General features: G+C 44.7%; 1 protein-coding gene across 1 annotated transcript in view; it reads left to right on the top strand.

Annotated features, from left to right (window-relative positions):
• Positions 1-18,293, top strand: part of LOC138583114 (actin-related protein 2/3 complex subunit 1A-B-like) — a 388,531-nt gene extending 370,238 nt beyond the window's left edge. Inside the window, exons 8-10 of the mRNA XM_069655071.1 lie at positions 1,170-1,363; positions 9,728-9,818; positions 18,107-18,293. Coding sequence (XP_069511172.1) covers positions 1,170-1,363; positions 9,728-9,818; positions 18,107-18,112 — 291 coding nt within the window. The 3' untranslated portion in view covers positions 18,113-18,293. The remainder of the gene's footprint in view (positions 1-1,169; positions 1,364-9,727; positions 9,819-18,106) is intronic.
• The last annotated feature ends 437 nt before the right edge of the window (positions 18,294-18,730 follow it).

Genomic DNA, 18,730 nt, shown 5'->3' with positions numbered 1-18,730 from the left:
AAGAAATTGCTGCACAGGTCTTTACTGTACACTACTTGGTTCACATGAATGAACTGGGCATCCATGTTGGGGGGTGTGGTTGGAAGTGTGTGCAGGGGCTGGAAAGGGGTGGGTTTGATGGTGTAGGTTTGGGCACCCACAAACGAGGGAAACAGAAGGGGGCAAGGAAACAGTAGAAAACATTAAAGTGAGCTAGCAAGGTAAGTGGCGAGGTTAGCGATCAGGGCAGCAAGACAGGGTTTGAACGGTGGACCCCCTCCAAGTGAAAGCCCATTGGAGCAGGGAGGGAGTACCCAGGAGAACACTCTTCGCCCGTTCACGTGTGCTTGCAGAGTGAAATGGGATATAGCGAGAGAGGGAAGCACGCCAATGTACTAATATAATTAAGAAAGCAAACCGCATTTTAAAATTAATGAATATACTTGGACATAATTGTCTTTCAAAGAAAACATTGAAAAAATGAATGTATTGCTTAGTACTTTCTCTGTTTATAATGTCTTCGTGTATGATTTTTTTTAAGATCTCCACTTTTACTGTATCATGTTCAGTCCAGGTTATTACTCCCGGGATGTCATAACATAGGCCCACCTCACAGGACTCCACGGAAATGGGAACTAGACCTGAGATATTCAATATCACACCAGGCAGAGATCAGTCTGCCGCGCAACTTGATTCCGGTGGCACTTTTGACCCTTGGGATTTGCAAATGTTTTATGCGGTCCCAAGCAAAGGCTAGAGATCTACGGTTTCAAAATGACTTTGGGTCTTTTGTCAATTTTTTAAGTTTTCACAGAAACACTTTCAATGGCTGACAACACAATTAGCAGTAACAACATGGCCCCGGGGTGCACACCCCGACCCCCCACTTGGATCACACAGGTTAGTTTTAAACGTGTGACTCACTTGGCGTGACCTACTAAACACAGGTGCAATAAACTGTCAAGAATTGCCCTGATTTCCCAGCAGGTTAGTCCACCTCGGAGGACCATCCCAAGGGAAAATGACTTGGAGATCAGCATTGTGGAATTTACATGTTACCAGGATACTCCAAAGGAACACCCTGTCTGTCTTCTTCCCCATTTTGTTAACACTCCAGAGGTCGCAATGAAATAATCTCCTTTGTGTACGCCTTTTTGAATAGCGTGCTGTCATTTGCTTTTCCATCCCAGGGCCACGATTGCTGCCCCTACCTACTGTCATACAATACGCCAGGCAACATAGAGGTCATTGGGAAAATTGGTACCCAGAAACAAAGCTCCCGGGGGAACGTGTCGGCCATGCAGCATTTCCGAAATCTGGATAAGAAAGCCACAGTTGAGAACGAGGATCCTGCCGCGGCCACACTTCACCAAAACAGCATCAGGTGCGTGACCATATTCATTACATGTTTTATGAATGTTTGAAGCTCTGGCTCACAGATCATTTTGGATAAATGTTTTACTGGTTTTAAAGGTGAAGGCATTTTTTGAGAGGCAAAAGTAACTCAACACCCAGCAGCACTAGCTTCAACATTATTGATATATACAATTGCACTTTTAAGTTTGATTTACACTTACAGACAAAACGTCTTTGAATCCATCCACACAGTTTAATTTTCTGTAGATTTGTCAGGTGAAGATTAGTTTCATTGCCAGGAGTTCACTGAAGCCTCTTATGTGCAGGATATTTCATGCCTGGCGTTTGTCGAGGGAGCAGGACTGTCTCTGTTCTGGTTCTGTCTTGGATAACCTCATCAGACTGGTTAATGATGATGGTTTCTTTGTTCTGTTGGATCGATCACCTGCATTGGACAATGATGATTACGACATCCTACTCAACTGCCTCTATTAAGTCGGCCTCTTTAGGACCATGCTTGGCAGTATCAAGTCTCTCACATATATCCTACACTAATTCTCACTTTCTTTTCTTGAGATTCCCAGCCTTTATCCTCTGACATCCATCACGGGTGGCTTCAATAACTCCCAGACTGCCAAGCGTGGTTGAGCTCCCACTCGGTGCCTCAGGAACAGGGCGGGTTCTGGCTTTTGCCCTGGTAGTTGAGTCCGGTTCTCGCATTACAGGGTAGAGCTTCGAACTCTGTCACATATCACAACGGATTGATTGCATTGGTCCATTCTACTTTCTAAATTCCTCCCATAGTTGATTTAGTAAAATCACGTGTTTTCCCCAGTTACATGCCTATGCAGAGGGTGTCTAGTTTGATGGAGACCTGGGGTCCTTTTCCTGGGGTCCTTTTTCTGCAAGATTTCACGATTAGAGTCCAGTCGTGGCTGGATGAAAGGATTGCAGGGGTTGCAAGTGGGGAGTAGTGCTGAAGCCTGACATGCTTACTTGTAGCCCTCCCCACACTGTGTGCCTCTGCACAGCAGTCAGGAATTTGAGCTTCAACATCAACAGTGAAAAATATTCTGCAGTCTTAGTTTTTTATCACCTAAAAGCTTTGGCATACATTTCTATATTCCTTGATCAATATGGCATATTTGCATTAGAGACAAGCACGGCATCGGCTTGAATCGTTTTTTAACTGGGCATGACTGTTTTGTGATACATGCAATAACTGTCCCAAGTGCAAAAGAGCACATTTGGATGAGACTTTGCAAAACCGATATACTATCTCAGAGACCATGTGCATTCAGTACATTCTAGTAATGCAACAGATGCATTTTTTATTGGTCTGATTGGCTAACTGTATTTAAAAATCCCCTCTTTATGAGAAAAATCCAAGGCTCTGTATCACATCCTGCCTTCTAAGGTATTCACAGAAAATAATTAATGTGGTCCCTTTTGCTTTCTGAACGCTTGAGGAAGGTCATGCCTTCCAAATTCTAGGACCAGGTCCTTAATATTTCTTCATTTCTATTCATGAGATGGTTGACACTTTTGTGGCATGACAAAAAAAGGCTGCTAATCTAATTGCCATTACTTATCCTACCCTGTATTTCCATTGATGGTTTCGGCGCTTGGACACGCATACCCCTGGATAGTGCTTTCCTGAAACATTCTATGTACCATGTTCTCTCCCTTTTTACAGGCAGAAAGTATTATCACTCACTCGGTGGGATATTTGAGGAGAGGTTCTCTGTAAATTGGAATATAGCATCTGCCACTTCCTTCATGCGCAAACATGCTCCAAAATGACACGCTCCACACGCTCACTGCATGAACTGTCTCTTTTCAGTTTTGACTGAAAATTGGCAAAGCCATTTTTGTCAAAATATTCTTGTGAATATGTGCTTTTGGATTTGTGTAAGGAAGGATACATTGTTATTTGGTTCTGTTTTCATTCCTGGTGTGTATGCACTAAGGCTTGGTGATCTTGCTATGATCAATTTTGGCACATATAATTGCCACCTCGTGGCCAAAACAATGGTAAGGAGAATAAAGAGAGAGAAGAAAGGGTCTCGGAAAGCAATCCTTCTCCTTCACCACACCTTCTCTGCAGTCCTTCTCATTCACCAATCTTTTGCCACAGTTCTTCTTTATCACAACCCTTTATCACAATCCTTCTTCTCCTTCATGATAGACCTCTATTGTCACAGTCCTTCTTCATCACAGTCCTTCAGCAAAGGTCTTCCTTCTCTATCATCACAATTCTCTATGGTCATAGTCCTTCTCCTTCATCACAGCTCTTCCCCATCACAGTTGAACTAATTTGTTACAGTCCTTCATTACAACCTTCCCGTTAATTAGAGACCTGCTTCTTCATAGGTCCTTCATTAGAGCCCTTCTTCTTTGCCAGTTCTTCATTACAGGCCTTCTTCTTCATCACATTACTTTGTTATCAGACCTCCTCCTTCATCACAGTCCTTCTTCTTTGTCACAGCTCGTCATTGTCAGTCTTTCTCCCCCATCATAGTCCTACTTCATATTAGTCCTGATGCACAGACCTTCACTTCCATCGCAGTCCTTCTTCTTCATCATAATTATTCATCACATACCTTCACCTTTATCACAGTTCTTATCCATCACCACATTACAACTCCATAACAGTTCTTCTCCTTCATAACTGACCCTTTGTTTCATCACAGTCCTTTGTCGGAGTCCTTCTCTTTCATTAGAATCCTTCAACACAGTTTATTTCCTTTGTCACAGTCCTGTCCTTCACAGGTCTTTTTCCTTAAGAGTCCTTCTTCCTCACAGTACTTTTTTTTATATAAGTCCTTCATCAGGGTCCTTCTCCCTTGAGACCGTCTTTCATCACATTGCTTCACCTTAGTCAAACTTCTCCTTCATCACAGTCCTTCTCTGTTGCCATAGACCTTCTTCATTGTCACTCATTTTCCCTCATTACAGTCCTCCTTCTTCCTCACAGTACTTCTGCTTTGTCACATTTATTTTTCTCTGTTACAGTCCGTGTGCTTGGCCACATTCCCATTCCTTTTTCATAGCACTTCTCCTTCATCAGTCATTCATTACAGGACTTATCCTGCATCACAATCCCCCTCATTGATCACTGCCCTTCTCCTTTATCACAGTCCTTCTACTTCATAACATTCACCATAGTCCTTCATTACAGACCTTCATCATTCCATCCTCTTTGTCAAAGTCCTTTCCTTTCATCACAGTCTTTCTCCATCATCAGTCTAATCACTGCCCTTTTCCTTTATCATAGCTCATCATAGTTTGTCTCCTCAACACAGTCATTTATCAGTCAATCCCAACATGCTTTCTCCGTTGTTAGAGTCCTCCATCACAGTCTTTCTCCTTTATAACTATACTACTTTGCTATAGTTTTTCTCCTCTGTAACAGTCCTTCATTTCCTCTGTAACATAGACCTTCTCCTAGGCATCAAGGCACTGTGCAGGGGAATGTCCATCACACTTCCTATTTAACCTCAGATCCCGCCATCGGATTGGCACAATTTATTTCCACTCCTTTTAACGTCCAGCACCCGTCCTGTTTTATTATCAAAGCAGACGCTCATATAGTGAAAGTTAGATACTCCCTTGAAACATCTACCATTTACACAAAACTCTTCCTGGGGTGTTTAGCTGGGCGAATCACCATTGTCTCTCATTAATGACTAGCTTCTTGTGATTGCAGTGATATGCATAGTTATTTTCATTTTATTGAGTAGTACAGCATTGTCTGCAAATAGCAGGGTCAGAATGTCCTGTCCTCCCACCGTGGACACTTCCATTTGCTGGCAATCAGAAACTCCCATAAATCATCCCAACGCATACCCCTGCCTGACCCCCCTCCATACAGAACATTACCCAGTCAGCTCTCCATTCCGGCCAGACCTGACTCGTTCTACATTTCCATCTGGTATCTCCATGCACCTTTTCTTCTAGGCCCTCCTTTTCAGTTACTCTCACAACTCCTCCCTACTCATGGAGTCAAAAGCCGCATTCCGATTTTCACAGCTCCTTCCCTCTCCTTCCCATGACCTCACTAGGCGTGTGGTGCCAGTCAGGGTGGAAACAGTGTGTTGTAATGTGTCTTGCTAGCTGAGTGGATGACATCACTGCTCATGGAATGTAGTGATGTCAGTGTGAGTGAAGTGTTGGTGTGTTGTCATCTGAAGGGGATTATATGCTTGGCAGTTGGAGGTATGCTGACTTGGAAAGGACATGCCAATGTTTTGTTCCTGGCAATTGAACGGCGACTTAATAACTTACCTGCTGGGTCGGGTGTTCATCAGCTTCCAAGTTATTACACTGGCAACGAGGATGGGATCCTGTCGAGGAGGGGACAGTCTGAAGCCAGGAAACATTTCCCTCCAGTGTTTTCATGTCCAGTGCCAAGTTTTCAGCAAGTTGATGTCCAGTGTTGTTTTGATCTGGACTGTGCAGGTTTTTCAGCAGGCCGGGTGGTGCTGAACAAGGGAGCCTGTCTGGCACACTAGTCGGTGTGCGGTAAACTGGGGAGCGTCTGCCATTAGGACCAAGCTGGCCGGGTGGAGCTTGTGCTTGGCAGATCCCCAGCTGGTGCCTTGGAAACTGTGTTCGGCACACATGTCGGTGTGCGGAGTACTTTGGAGGCTCTCGGTGCAAAAATCTGTGTGTGGCGCTGTTTTGGGCGCTTATGTGCACTTTCGAGTTGGTTGGCAGGCCGGGCGGTGCTGATCATAGTAGCCTTTCGGGCACTCAAGTCGGCGTGTGGTGTGGCTATGAGGCGGTGCCCTGGAACAGAGGGTGCTGCTGTGTGGTCTGGCGGCACACTGGTCGGTGTGCGGAGGCATAGGTGTGCTCTTGCACCTCATTCTCACAGCTATGTGGGCAGACAGTGCTGTGAGCTGGCCTCGTTCTTTGTGCGGGACCAATTGGAAATCGCTCGTGTGTTGGGCAGACATGCAGTTAAGGCAAGCGTCGGGACCGCGATCGGTGCTAAGAAGGATGGTACTGAGGTGAGGGAGGGTGTCGGAGTAGAGGCGACTGTGCCCTCCTGCGACTTCGAGGTTCCGCCTTGTTTGCTGTGGAGGAGTGAATACGGAATGCAGTTTTCTGGTCCCTCCGGACATGGAGAACATACCTCCTTTCACATTCGGGGGAGATGTTGCTCCGTTGGTAACTCAGTGGGAATGATGACGTCGCGTTTGGCGTGTCATGCGTTCCAGCACGGGAAGCTGGAACGCGAACGTGGTGTCCACCAATGGTTCGAGTGCGCATCAGAGGTCACGTTTCCTCCGTTGTCTTGCGCGTTCCAGCGTGAGCTGCTGGAGCGCGAAGAAGGACTCTGCTGCATTACGAGTACGCGGTGTAAGAACAGAGTTTCGGTTTGTCCTTCGGTTGATGTTAGCAGTGTACATCATTGGGACAACGGCTGCGGCACGGATTTGTCTGGGATAAGTGCCCATGTGACCTGCCTCGGTTGCCATAATGTCGTGTTGGTGGCACGCAGTGAAGAGGATTTGTGGCTCTGGAGTTGTGATGCTGCGCGGGCCTGGGAACAGTGGATCGTAGCAGCGCTGCGTTCCGTTGTGAGGCGCAGGACCTTCCTGTTCATGAAGAACGTTTTACATTAGTGAGATTTATATGCATTTCTCCAGCAGTAGTGGGAGTTTTAGTGTGTGCGTGTATGATGGGCCCGTGTGAGTGAGTGGATGCGTGTGCTGAGTGTGTACGTGAATGTGTCTGGATGTCCGTTTGTTACGTGATTCTGTGTTAAACTAATGGCTGTGCGAGTGAAATTTTGTTGTGTATGTGTGTTTGTGTCTATCAATTTCTTTCAGGTGGACTAAACCTTTGCAATTGGACTTGTGGGTGGGGGTACTCACACGATTTATGTGCTATAGTCCTAACAATGTTTTCTTTCAGGCTGGGTTCCACTTTGGGGTTTGGATGGACTTGTGGGTGGGGGTGCCCGCGGGTGATCGATATTTTATCGGGCAGTCATTTCAATCAAGGTACCTTGTAACATTTCTGATGCTATAGTTCAGTTATACTATCTCTAGTCTCTAGTCGCAGTGAATATGCATATGCAAGTCAATGTATCTTTAGCAGGTATGCATATGGTGTGCGGAGGTGACTATCTTTAATGTGTGTGTGTGTGTGTGCAAGGTTGTGTGCTATTGTTGCAGTGTGCCTCTTTTAGGGGTTCCAATAGCAAACTGCAAGGTGGGGCATTAGGGTAAGTCCCATCTTGTTGAGAAGTCCTGTTGTTTGTAGGTGGCTGGACCAAGGGTCCATGGTGAGTAGTGTGGTGTCCTGCGTTCGCGCAGCTGGCTGGACCTGGGGTCCTGGGTGAGGATGTGTGCGCTGCTATTTAGCAGTTGGCTGGGCCTGGGGCCCATGTGTTGTTGGGTGCGCTGTTTCTTAGCGTTTGGCTGGGCTTGGGGCCCATGGTATTGGTAGGTGCGCTGCGGTTGGCAGTAGGCCGGACCTGGGGTCCTAGGTGAGTGGTAGGTGTGCTGAATTGCGCAGTAGGCTGGGCCAAGAGCCCATGTGTTGTTGGGTGCGCTGTTTCTTAGTATTAGGCTGGGCCTGGGGCCCATGCTACAGGTAGGTTCACTGCTGTTGGCAGTAGGCTGGACCTGGGGTCCGTGGTGCATGATGGTTGTGTCTTGTTGGGTGGTTATGTTCCGCAATCCTTGGGGTTGCGTTCCCTAATGTTCTTGATTTTGTTGGTGTTGTGGTACCCTTCGGGTGTGCTGTGGTGAACTGTTTCGTCGTTGTGCTTGTTGTTGCTCTGTTGAGCTGTGTGGTTCGAGCCCGGGGGTGGCAGCCCTGGTGTCCTAGGGGGCAGACTAGGACGGGAGGATGTTTGTGCACTGAGGGTTGAGGAGTGTTAGGTAGTTATCTGTGTGGACGCTGGGTCATGGCAGGACCTAGGTTCCAAGGGGCAGCTTGGAACAGGTGGAGGTGCGTAGTTTTTTATTTTTGTTTCTCGAAGGTTGTCCGGTTCTGTTCATGGAAGGAGTGAGCCATTTGTAGACTGCGTTGGGTTCCTCTCTGTTTTGTTTATAAAGGGAGGAGTGGAAGTGGTGTTGAGTTGGGTGTAGGACTTGGTGTAAGGGTTTGGTTGACACGGGGTGTCATGTTGCCTAACCTGTTGGCACAGTTGTTAATATTCTGGGGGTGCCATGTAGGTTTTATTGGGTTCTTATTCCTTTGGTGGAGCACTTTCCTGTTTCCTTGATCTTCCTTGGAGTGTCCGGGGTTTTGGTGTTCTCTGGGGGCAGTTTCCTGTCGCCAGTGGTGTTACTAGTTGGTGCATTACGTGCTGGCCACACGTACATGTAGGGGTTTTTGTCTAGTGGTGGTTTTGGTGTAATCTTTCTCTGTTTCCAACAAAGTAAAGGAGGGAGAAGTGTTGTAATGTGTCTTGCTAGCTGAGTGGATGACATCACTGCTCATGGAATGTAGTGATGTCAGTGTGGGTGGAGTGTTGGTGTGTTGTTATCTGAAGGGGATTCTATGCCTGGCAGTTGGAGGTATGCTGACTTGGAAAGGACATGCCAATGTTTTGTTCCTGGCAATTGAACTACAATAAATCTATTTAATAACTTACCTGCTGGTTCGGGTGTTCATCAGCTTCCAAGTTATTACACAGTGCAAGAGAAGACTGCAAAAGAAATACAGGCTGAATGAACTGTAAAAGCCAAAACTAGTGGCTTTGGCAATGCTTCTTAATAAACACCCACAGGGATGAAAAGCTTCACTTCACAGGCTATCACTAAACCTACAAATCAAGTCCACAGTAGTTCATGTTTACACACACACATAGGTCACACTGCAGTCTATCTGAGCTTTACACAAGAAAATATGCTCACGTTTATCTACTCTTACACATAGCAACAGCCACACTGCAGAATATAGAGTTTTAGTGCACATACACAACCTGAATAATTTGTGGTTTTTGCGGGCTCAATGACACACACAAATAAGCTGCTGTCTGGCATTGTTTTGCACTCACAATTTATCTCCCGCTGATCTGCCAGATATCTAAGCTCGCCCTCGTGTCTTCCACATAAAACTTTCCCTCTTGCCTTTCCATCTCCTCTCCCTCTATATCTCTCTGTCACTACTGTTTCTATCACCCTGTCTCTGCCCACCACTTACCAACAGGATCACCCCCTAGAGATGCTTGTTTGTGATGGGGGCGTGACTTTCATCGGAGAAAGCGACTGCATGCAGGTTTGTAAATTGGTGTGTAGGTTAGAAAGCCAGTTTTACGACAACCACTCTTAGAGCTGTCAGGTAGCCTATGAGGAAATGTTTAATTTCCAAAGGGATTGCAAAACAAACTGAGTTTTCTTGCTCTTTTATGTGTTTCAATTTACAGTCAGCTGCTCATCTTTGAGGGCGAAGGATCTGGTGTGAGCAAGTTCAGCAGTGCGGGCATCGATGGAGCACTCGTCATCTGGGATACCAAGGTAAAGTAAACCATTGGCCGATCAAGACTGCAGGCTTAACTAGCCTGTGCCAACCAAGTCATACCATTAAATATGCTACATGGTCACCTCCCTTTATTTTTATATTTATCACCCTTGTCCATTTGCTGATCGTTTTCAAATCCCTCAAAGTGCAAAATGTTGTGTTAAAACTTGGTGTGAAATTGTTATGCTTTCTTTAAAAACACATGTTGGGGGTCATGGCGAACGGAGTTGAGCACAGAACGCGATTACCGTTTTCACCTGCCATTCCGGCTCCGGTTCCATTTCATTTTGCCAAAAGTAATCACTTCGAGGTAAACAACTTCAAAGGGCCTCATTCCGAGTATGGAGGTAATCATGGCACTATTAGCGCCATGACTACCTCCAATACCGGTACAGAGTCCGCCCTCGTCCAATGGGGACTTACCGGTCTATTCCGACCTTTGCGGGACCGGTAAGTCCCCATTGAAAAAGCCATTCCCCATTCCCATTTGAGCCCCCATAGGGCTCAATGGGAAGGGGGAAGGCGCTAATAACGGTATTGCAAATTGCGCTACCGTTATTAGCTCTAAAGTCCCTTAACGGGTCCTGTCCGTAACGCCTGGTAAGGATGGAACCCGCTAAGGAAACTCGGAATAGGGCGCAAAGGGATTACCGTCACCGGTGTCCTTACCGGTGCCCGGTATCCCTTTGCGCCCAACTCGTAATGAGGCCCAAAGTGATTACTTTTAAAATTGTACTTCATTTTGTTTGTTTTTTTAAATTTGGGGGGGGTTCCCTCATGCCCCACTTTCACCTTCACTACTGCCCTTACAACAAATATCTCCCGGCCCCCTTTTAAGTTTTAACCCTCAACCCCTTATATATTTCAAAGTAATTTCAAAGTAATCACTTCTTTTGGGGTGCTCGATAAAGAGGAGTTTGTGTTGCGCGTGCCATATTTGTGACTGGGGAGATGTCGATGTTGACGCAATGTTGCGATTAAACATGTATCTAGTGTAGTCAATAAGGAATGGATAGGTGTTACTTTTAGTGTTACTTTGTGTTACTTTGTGTTTAAGTTGATACATTTTAGTTCCGCACGAAGGCAGCAAGATAATGTCTGATGCAACATAAAAACAATGTAGAGGTGTGGTGTGCCTCGCAGTGCTGAAAAGTTGGGTGGCAAGGAGCTTCATATGCGCATGCGAAATAGGAGATTTGCAATGGAGAAATCATTGTGGGAGGATGGAGCCATCTTGAACGTACATGGACAGACATACATACATGTGATCTTTAGGGACATGTGTTTGGGACAGTTGGTGTACATGGTGAATATACAAATATGTAGGCCGCGAGTCCTCTCATAAGCTAGGAATTGTGCAGGCCATGCAACCTGAGGTGGCAAGATGAATTCTGTGTAACTAGGGAAACTGGTTGAGCAAGGTTGAAGGGTGAGGAAGGGCAACGAGCAGCTGCAATATCAGATGGTCAGCTACGGCCAACTCTGGATTTTACGACTTGGTACTATTGTGGGAAGGAGATGCAATCTTTTTAAGTACATGGGAGCCTGTTATTTATTGTCTAGGGCAGTCTGGCCTTTTGGTAGGGTCAGTTTTGGGCTGAGTAATACATCCAGTGTGAAGGGATGCTTAAGGGCAGAATGAACAGATGGTTTATGGGTTTAATTAGGTTCTCAGGATGTGCCCAGAGGCCATGCGTGCTAAATTGGTGTAAGTATAGATTAGTGTGAAATAAGGACACCAGCAGGTCTGGGCGGGTAAGGTACTTATCACCAGTTCATCTCTCCCTCTATATTTCGCTGAAGTGTCCCTGCAAAGACCATGTGCATCACGTTTGGGGTTAGAGGTCCCAAAAAGGGGTGTTCCATGAGTATGAGCTAGTTAAATAAATGTGTCCAATGAGTGCGTGGGAATTAAAGAAGATTACATTTCTTTTTGCCCAATGATGTGTGGGAGGATGATTTGTAATAACATATGTGGGATTGTTCTAACTGTTGTAAAATGTACATTTCCCACACTTTGTCAGTGACATCACACTGTCAGGTCCTAAAGGGCACAGCACATCTTTATTTGCTCAGTGATGTAGACTTTGGCTAATAAAGTATGTTTGTAATAGCAATGTCGTAAGATTAGGATGTTGCTCCAAGCTTTTGTTTTGAATCACTGTAAACATATAAGCACCTCAAGTGCTTACTGCAGTGCTGTAATAGATACCACAGTAGAGATATTGGTACATAAAGGGGAATTGTTCAGTACATGAACTGTGGTGTGTGTGTGTATAGTGAAAACATATTTCAGTAGTATAAACTATAGTTTTTACCATCCGCAATGTACTGCAGTATTCATTGTCCAAATGCCTGCAGTACTTTATCTACAATCTATTTGCAGAATTATTCTACAGTTTACTGCAGGTTTTGTTGTAAGGGTCATATGTTCCGTAAGTGCTTTGACCTGAGTAGATGAACCTTTAAAAGATTACAGCCTATGTGGTGAACCATGGCTTAGAATCAGCACTAAGTGTAGTGTTGTTACAGTCAAAAGATTCTGTCGATGTCTGCGCTGCTCATCCAGCTGAGAAGGTAGCGGCCATGGACGTTTTAATAAGTGCCTCCATTCAGTAGAGTTGAGTTGTGCAGCCTGTAACTTGTGCAGTGTGGCTTGTTCATTGTGGAGTGTGAATGAGCCAAGGAGGAAGCAGCGGAGCAGTGGAGCGACGAGTAGAATCCACAGCACCGTGGGATGACTTCCTCACTTCTTACGCCTAATATCCTCTCTTGCCCCCCTAGGCTTACACCATGCACCTCAGCTAGAGACAGAGCACTAGTGAACACATAGCACGAGGTGCTATGGCATACAACTGACGTGGCAGGGACATTGAAGGCTAGTAGTGTGTTTTGAAGGGGCTGTGTTTAGAGGTCATCTGGATATTTTTCCGAGGACACTGCCAAGGACAATTCTCCAGAAAAGGTTAAGTTGTTCCTCCTTTTGGGGAAGGGTAATAGTATTCAACAACAGCATTATGGGCCTTATAGGGGTGACACAGATGAGCAACCCAGTGCCCATGCCTCAGGCAGTGGGATGCACCATTTTTATGTATTTATTTACATTTTTAAAGCGCTCACACAGCCCCCGGGATCTTGGGTCGGCTCAGGCGGCATCCGCCACAGGATCAGCAGTAACCAATGGGCAAGATGATCTGAAAGCAGCCTGCCTATGTGCACTAGAAAACATGGGTAGCCTGAAGCACATTAAGAGACTTCTCTCTTCTCCTCAGAAGATACTAGTTAGAACCTAGAGCTTTTCTACCAGTAATATGAAGTATGTCAATGGTGAACTGGCAGGCAGACAAGCAGGTATGAACATCTGAAAGCATAAATGCAACCAGCAACCAGCAGTTGTCTGATTAAGGCCAATAAGAAATGTAACAGCTCAGTGAGGTGCCAGTGTCCAGGTATGAGAGAATCCCTCTAGGAGACAGCTAAGGAATGCACTGGGTCTGGGGTGCCCCAGAATAAAAGGACCACAAGCGATTGTGTGACAGCAAAACAGAAAGAAAGCAAACAAAGGAATTAAATGTGGTCTAAATAAAGAACAAGTGATATAGATTTACCACAATGTGAATGCTTGCTTGATAATCAGATAATAGAAAGAGCAGAAATGTATCATTTTGCTTCAGATTCTATGCAGCGCTCGCTGGCTCATCTGGATGGTGGGACGTACTGGGAATGGGCTTGTGGTCAAAGATGGAGGGAAGGTGTGTAGGCAAAATGGTATGCAAAGTGATATTTCAGTAACTCTCAAAAGAACTAATTTACACAAAACACGGGGGTATAGGATTGTGTACTATGTGGGCCTCGCGTTGGACAATTATGCAACGATCAATCCACTAAATGGAGGAAAATAAGCTCTCACTTGCCATACGAATTGTTTAATTTAAAAAAGGGGTTTTGTTTAATGAACGTATTTGGTTGGACATTTCATACCTTTTATCCTCAACGGGGCAAGAAACCAAATCTACGTGTCATGTAAAGGCCGAGTGGGGTCCACAAAAGAAAGATGAATGTTCTTCAATAAATGGTTTGTTGAAAATAGCACTAAGGTCTAGGATTCGACAAAAAACACTCCAGCTACAAAAGGGTCTCAAACTCTGATTACACCTCTGGACCGTGCACGATTTCCACAGGATATCATCCCCTCAGGCCACACAGCCCGGTTAGCAGCCTTCTCCACCTGTTCCCCCTCAAGACATTCCGCCTGCAGGTGGTGACATTTGAGCTCTAGAGGTAGGAAGGTCGGGTTAGAATTCCCTGAACCAGGGAATCTGACGTGACCCTACTCACTGTCCTTCCACTCAGCATGGATCCACTCCCTTAGATCAGGGTCTTTCCCCTTAACCAGATCACTCCTCCCAGGTCACACTCTCTCTCTAACCCACACCCGTTTTAACTCAAGGCGGCTCCTTCTTTTCTTTGCCAGCTCTCCCTTTTTTCCCGAGTAGATTTTAACACACATCACTTCCAACAGTTGTCGAACATTCTCCCCTCGATCTTCACCAACCTCCTCCATTAGTTCTCCACATTCTTCCAATAAATGTCCTCCTCCCTCTCCTCCTCCTCTCTCCTAACCTCCCATAATGAATCTACACTGTTGTCCAGTAACTCTTCATCCTCCTATTTTTGATGTCTCCCAATAATGTTCGACCTCCTTCCAATAAATCTCCTTCCTACTCCTGCTGTCTCCCCTCTAACTCCTCGCCATCATGCCAGCATCATTCCATGCACATCTGCCCCATTTCTGCTCATCCATTTGGTTCAAATGTCACCCTCCGTCCCTGTGCTCCAGCAGCCCACCTTCTCGGCTGTGTGGTCTGCCTTTTAATAGGGTCTTGGCCTTCTCATGGGTTGGCTATATGGTCATTGGTTTGCAGTGGGGCCTTAGTACAGGGCCTGGTTCATGATTGCTCAGCCTCTAGTACTTCCCCCCGGAGCCTGTTTCAGGAAACAAAATCTATAAGAAGTGAGCGACATCTTGGGCCACCTGATTTGTCCAGTTGTCTGCATGTTGTGGTTCATGTCACTGAGAGAGTAGCAGATTTTATTAAAAATTCCTCTGGGTCTTTGGAACTTTAGTCCAGGCCATTCTGTGGTTGGGGTTTGCCGTGGCTGAGTTTGGTGATGGCTTTTGAGAGCTCTGCGGTCCAAGGATCGATGTCAGGTAGGGCAACGCGGGGAGCCGAACATGCTGAATATCTGAAAACATGCATTGGTGGATTTTCTCAGGGCCTTGTTACCGACCGCAGAGGCTCAGCATCTGCGCACGGTAACAGGACCTGCAGGGTCCCACAAGGTTGAGTCCGGTGGCCGTTTGTCTCCATATTACCTCTATGTGGACTTAAATCTGTCTGCATGCAATCCCTGATGGAAAAGGGCGTTTTGAGCATGGCATGCAGTATTTGCTGGACTGGAATTTGACTTGTGACAGTTGCTCTCATTTTACAAACATTTTATAATGCCCAGCAAATGCCAGTCTGGTTAGGTTTAAGATGTGTCCTCTCCTCACCAACCCTCCCATCTCTCTACTTCAAGACTTACCCCAACCCTGTTATTTTATAAATAGGGAATAAATACCAATTTATGTATTTTGATATATCTTCTCAAAAAATATCATTCTTTTACATCTTAATAATAATGATTTGTTGAATGTCAAATCCATGTAATTTTTACATTCAAAGGCATACAATCATAGGGATTTCTGTACACTTGCTAAGTTTATATTATGTTTATAATGCCTATCAGTATGTAACAACAGTTCTAAATTGCACTGATTCATAGATAACAAGTTAAATTAATTTCTGAATTCATTTTTTGGATTCAAAGCTTGACATATTTTAATCCTAAATGCCTCCCTGTCTAACAGCACTGCTAAATTACCACTTCTTTTTCACACAATCACGTTTTACAAAATCACAAACTGCATCTGTGTGATGTTATGTCTAAACTAATCAAAAAGCCCTTGTATTGATGATTCTGATATTTGATTTTTTGGCTCCTGTCCATTTTATCTTTGACTTTCACATCATTCCAATGCAACAAATTCCACACGGACATCTTATACCAGACACTGCACTGTCACAAGTGGACTAATGATTCAATTAGAGATCGATGTCTCTCTTTCTTTACCTTTCAACAATATCTGTGTGCTCCACTTTGCTTTTACCAAGTCATCTCTTAATAATGGGCTTCTCCTAAGGGCAAAAGAAGGGTTATTTGAAAAAAGATCTTTAATAATCTTATCAAGTTCGAAAAAGTACCAATTCTTCTGAATTATTCATTTAATTACATTAGACTGTAATAAATACACACTAGCATATACTAATTTCGGTTATGTTTTTATGAGTGAAGATTTTAGTAATTATTTCCTAGAAATTGATTCTGTTCTTAGCAATGCATCTTCTAAAGGAGATAGACTTCCACAGGATCACTGCGAGATCGTTGATCCACTGGCTGCAGCACTTGGTTCACCCCCTATACACTTAAGGCTGATGCCTTCATCTGAAAGGCCTGGAGTTGACTCTCATGCTGTGCCAGGCTGGTTTTCCACATGTAGCTGGTTCTGGAACAGGCACACATAACTTTCGCCTGCCTTACCTTTTGCCTGTCTACAGGATTAAGCCAACACCAGCCAACACCAGCTCATGCTACAAACTGTGTGGCTTACCATAAAATACCACTGTGCAATCAAAATGACTCTACTGTGTCCAAATGGTTGTGTGGTCACTGCAAGTAAGGACTTTTTCAGCCCATGATCTGCACAGGCATGCAAAGCAAAAGCACTAAGGACTGAATGAATGCACTCTCTGAGAATAGAAGAGCTTCAGTTTCGGACTCACTTGACATGCCATGTGGAGTACGTATGTTACTCTCCTGTCTGAGAATGTAGTGGCCATTTTGGAATGCAAGATTTCCCATCCACTACTAAAGACGGCCACACCGTTACATAAAACAACCTTTAGATCTCTGAGAAAATGTCAGATTCCACAATAACATGATAATTGCATATGTTGGGAGATTAATAACACTGGTACTTTTCTTTTCAGAGGGCTAAAGACAGATTGTAGTCACTTGAATACAGGCCCTTGGTTTCAACACAAGTTTACTGATTTAAGAGCACCTAGAATTAAAATGCAGAAACTAAAGCCAAAGAGTGGGGAGATGGGAGAGGGTGTTGTTGTTGGTAACAGTCTCATTCAAATTTCAAAAAGGTACAGAGGCTTCTTGTAACCTATCTATATTTATAAAAGTGAAAACACGTGGGTTTGTGGCTGGGGTTGTGGCTTGGCGAAGCGTTGTTCCTTTACAATTCCACATTACTTCACAAATCGGCAACAGATTGTGCATAGTTACTTGTTAGGACCCTCCGGACATTACTGGCTACACAACATTTGGACACCCTACCCCTTTCCCTGGATTCTAGTACCTTCACACATTAGACGGTTGCCTGAAATCGGCGAAACATCAATGTGGTTGTAGAAAGACTCGTCTCGACATGCAGAACAAAACATTTGTGGCTCCAAAACCACGTTTCAAGGCCATAGGATGCCTGGTTTCTGAGATATTTACACCGCAATGCACCGCAACGAAATGCACCATGCCAGGGTGAGGCGACAGGAGGGCACAGAAGGTCCCAATATGCTGCAGCACACAGACTCTCGCCTCTCCCCAATGTGTGCTTCTCAGTGCAGTTTACTTCATGGTGCAAGGCACATCAAGCGATAAGCGAATCGGAGCAGCGACCTGCAGGATCATTGATTTTCAACAAATCATGAGAGTGTTGTCATGTCTGTCTACAGAACCTGTTCAGAGAACGAGTACTTTTTGCTAGTACTTAATAAACGTTAGCAGCACACCAGTGGGAAAAGCAAATGAGGGACCTACAATGTCACAAAACAATATTTCTTTGTAGATGTGACCTTAGATACAATAAGCAGCCTTTATCATGCATTAGACGGTGGTGGGGACTGGATCCATGCCAGGGTCAGGTAAAACCTGAATGAGTGACTACCGAACAGCAAAGAAATGGCAACCTTATACAAGTGTCAAAAGCTCCCACTCCATGATTATTTGAAACCAATATGATTTCAGCATCTTTCTGTCAAAACTAAAAACAGTACTGGCACTGTAATGCGGAAGGTTCTGATAGCATAGGTGTGCAAGTGATTTTGCCAAGAAAGGTATCTGCTTTTCAGATATGTTACGCAATTCTTCATCTGATTTCCTTGTTTTGCAGCCTTGAAAATGAAAAGTTGGAAGATGGTGAACGTCCCTGGGAGCAGGCCTGACACAGGGTCGAAATCCAGTGCGATGATAAAAGTCTTGTACAGTGCCCTAACAACAGAAACTCATGTATACCTTTACTGTAAATTCTTTGCAGTGGATGATGGATGTTTCTTTGCATAAAGTTTTATAGGATTACATGTCCAAGTCTATTTTCTTCATGAGTGGACAGCGCTGCAACGGGTATTGTCGGAATATCAAATTTCCACACAGGTTAAAAAACAATGTATCATAATCAAACACATGTTGCTAATACTGCTACATTTATTTGCCACTTGAGGCTGCCTCCCACAAGATCCCAACCAATAGACTGAATTTCACAATGGGACTAGAGGATCCTCATCACAAATTGAAAAAATCCTTTTTGAACGATCACACCTCACAAGTCAAATGAGATCACTTCCATTCCAAACCCATTCTGCTTTTTAGTAACCATATATTTTTAACATGTATGTTTGTCCCCTAGCTTCCATAAGCAATTAATATACTAAATGTTTTCAACCGTGCACATATAATACACAACTGCTTTCCAATTAGAAGACAATAATATGTCAAATGGCCAAATATAATTACCCAG

The sequence above is a fragment of the Ambystoma mexicanum genome, chromosome 3q, assembly GCF_040938575.1.
Source record: "Ambystoma mexicanum isolate Mex_15411 chromosome 3q, UKY_AmexF1_1, whole genome shotgun sequence".
Lineage (NCBI taxonomy): Eukaryota > Metazoa > Chordata > Amphibia > Caudata > Ambystomatidae > Ambystoma > Ambystoma mexicanum.
The sequence above is the reverse complement of the archived record's forward strand: the minus strand, read 5'-3'. Positions and strand labels throughout refer to the sequence as shown.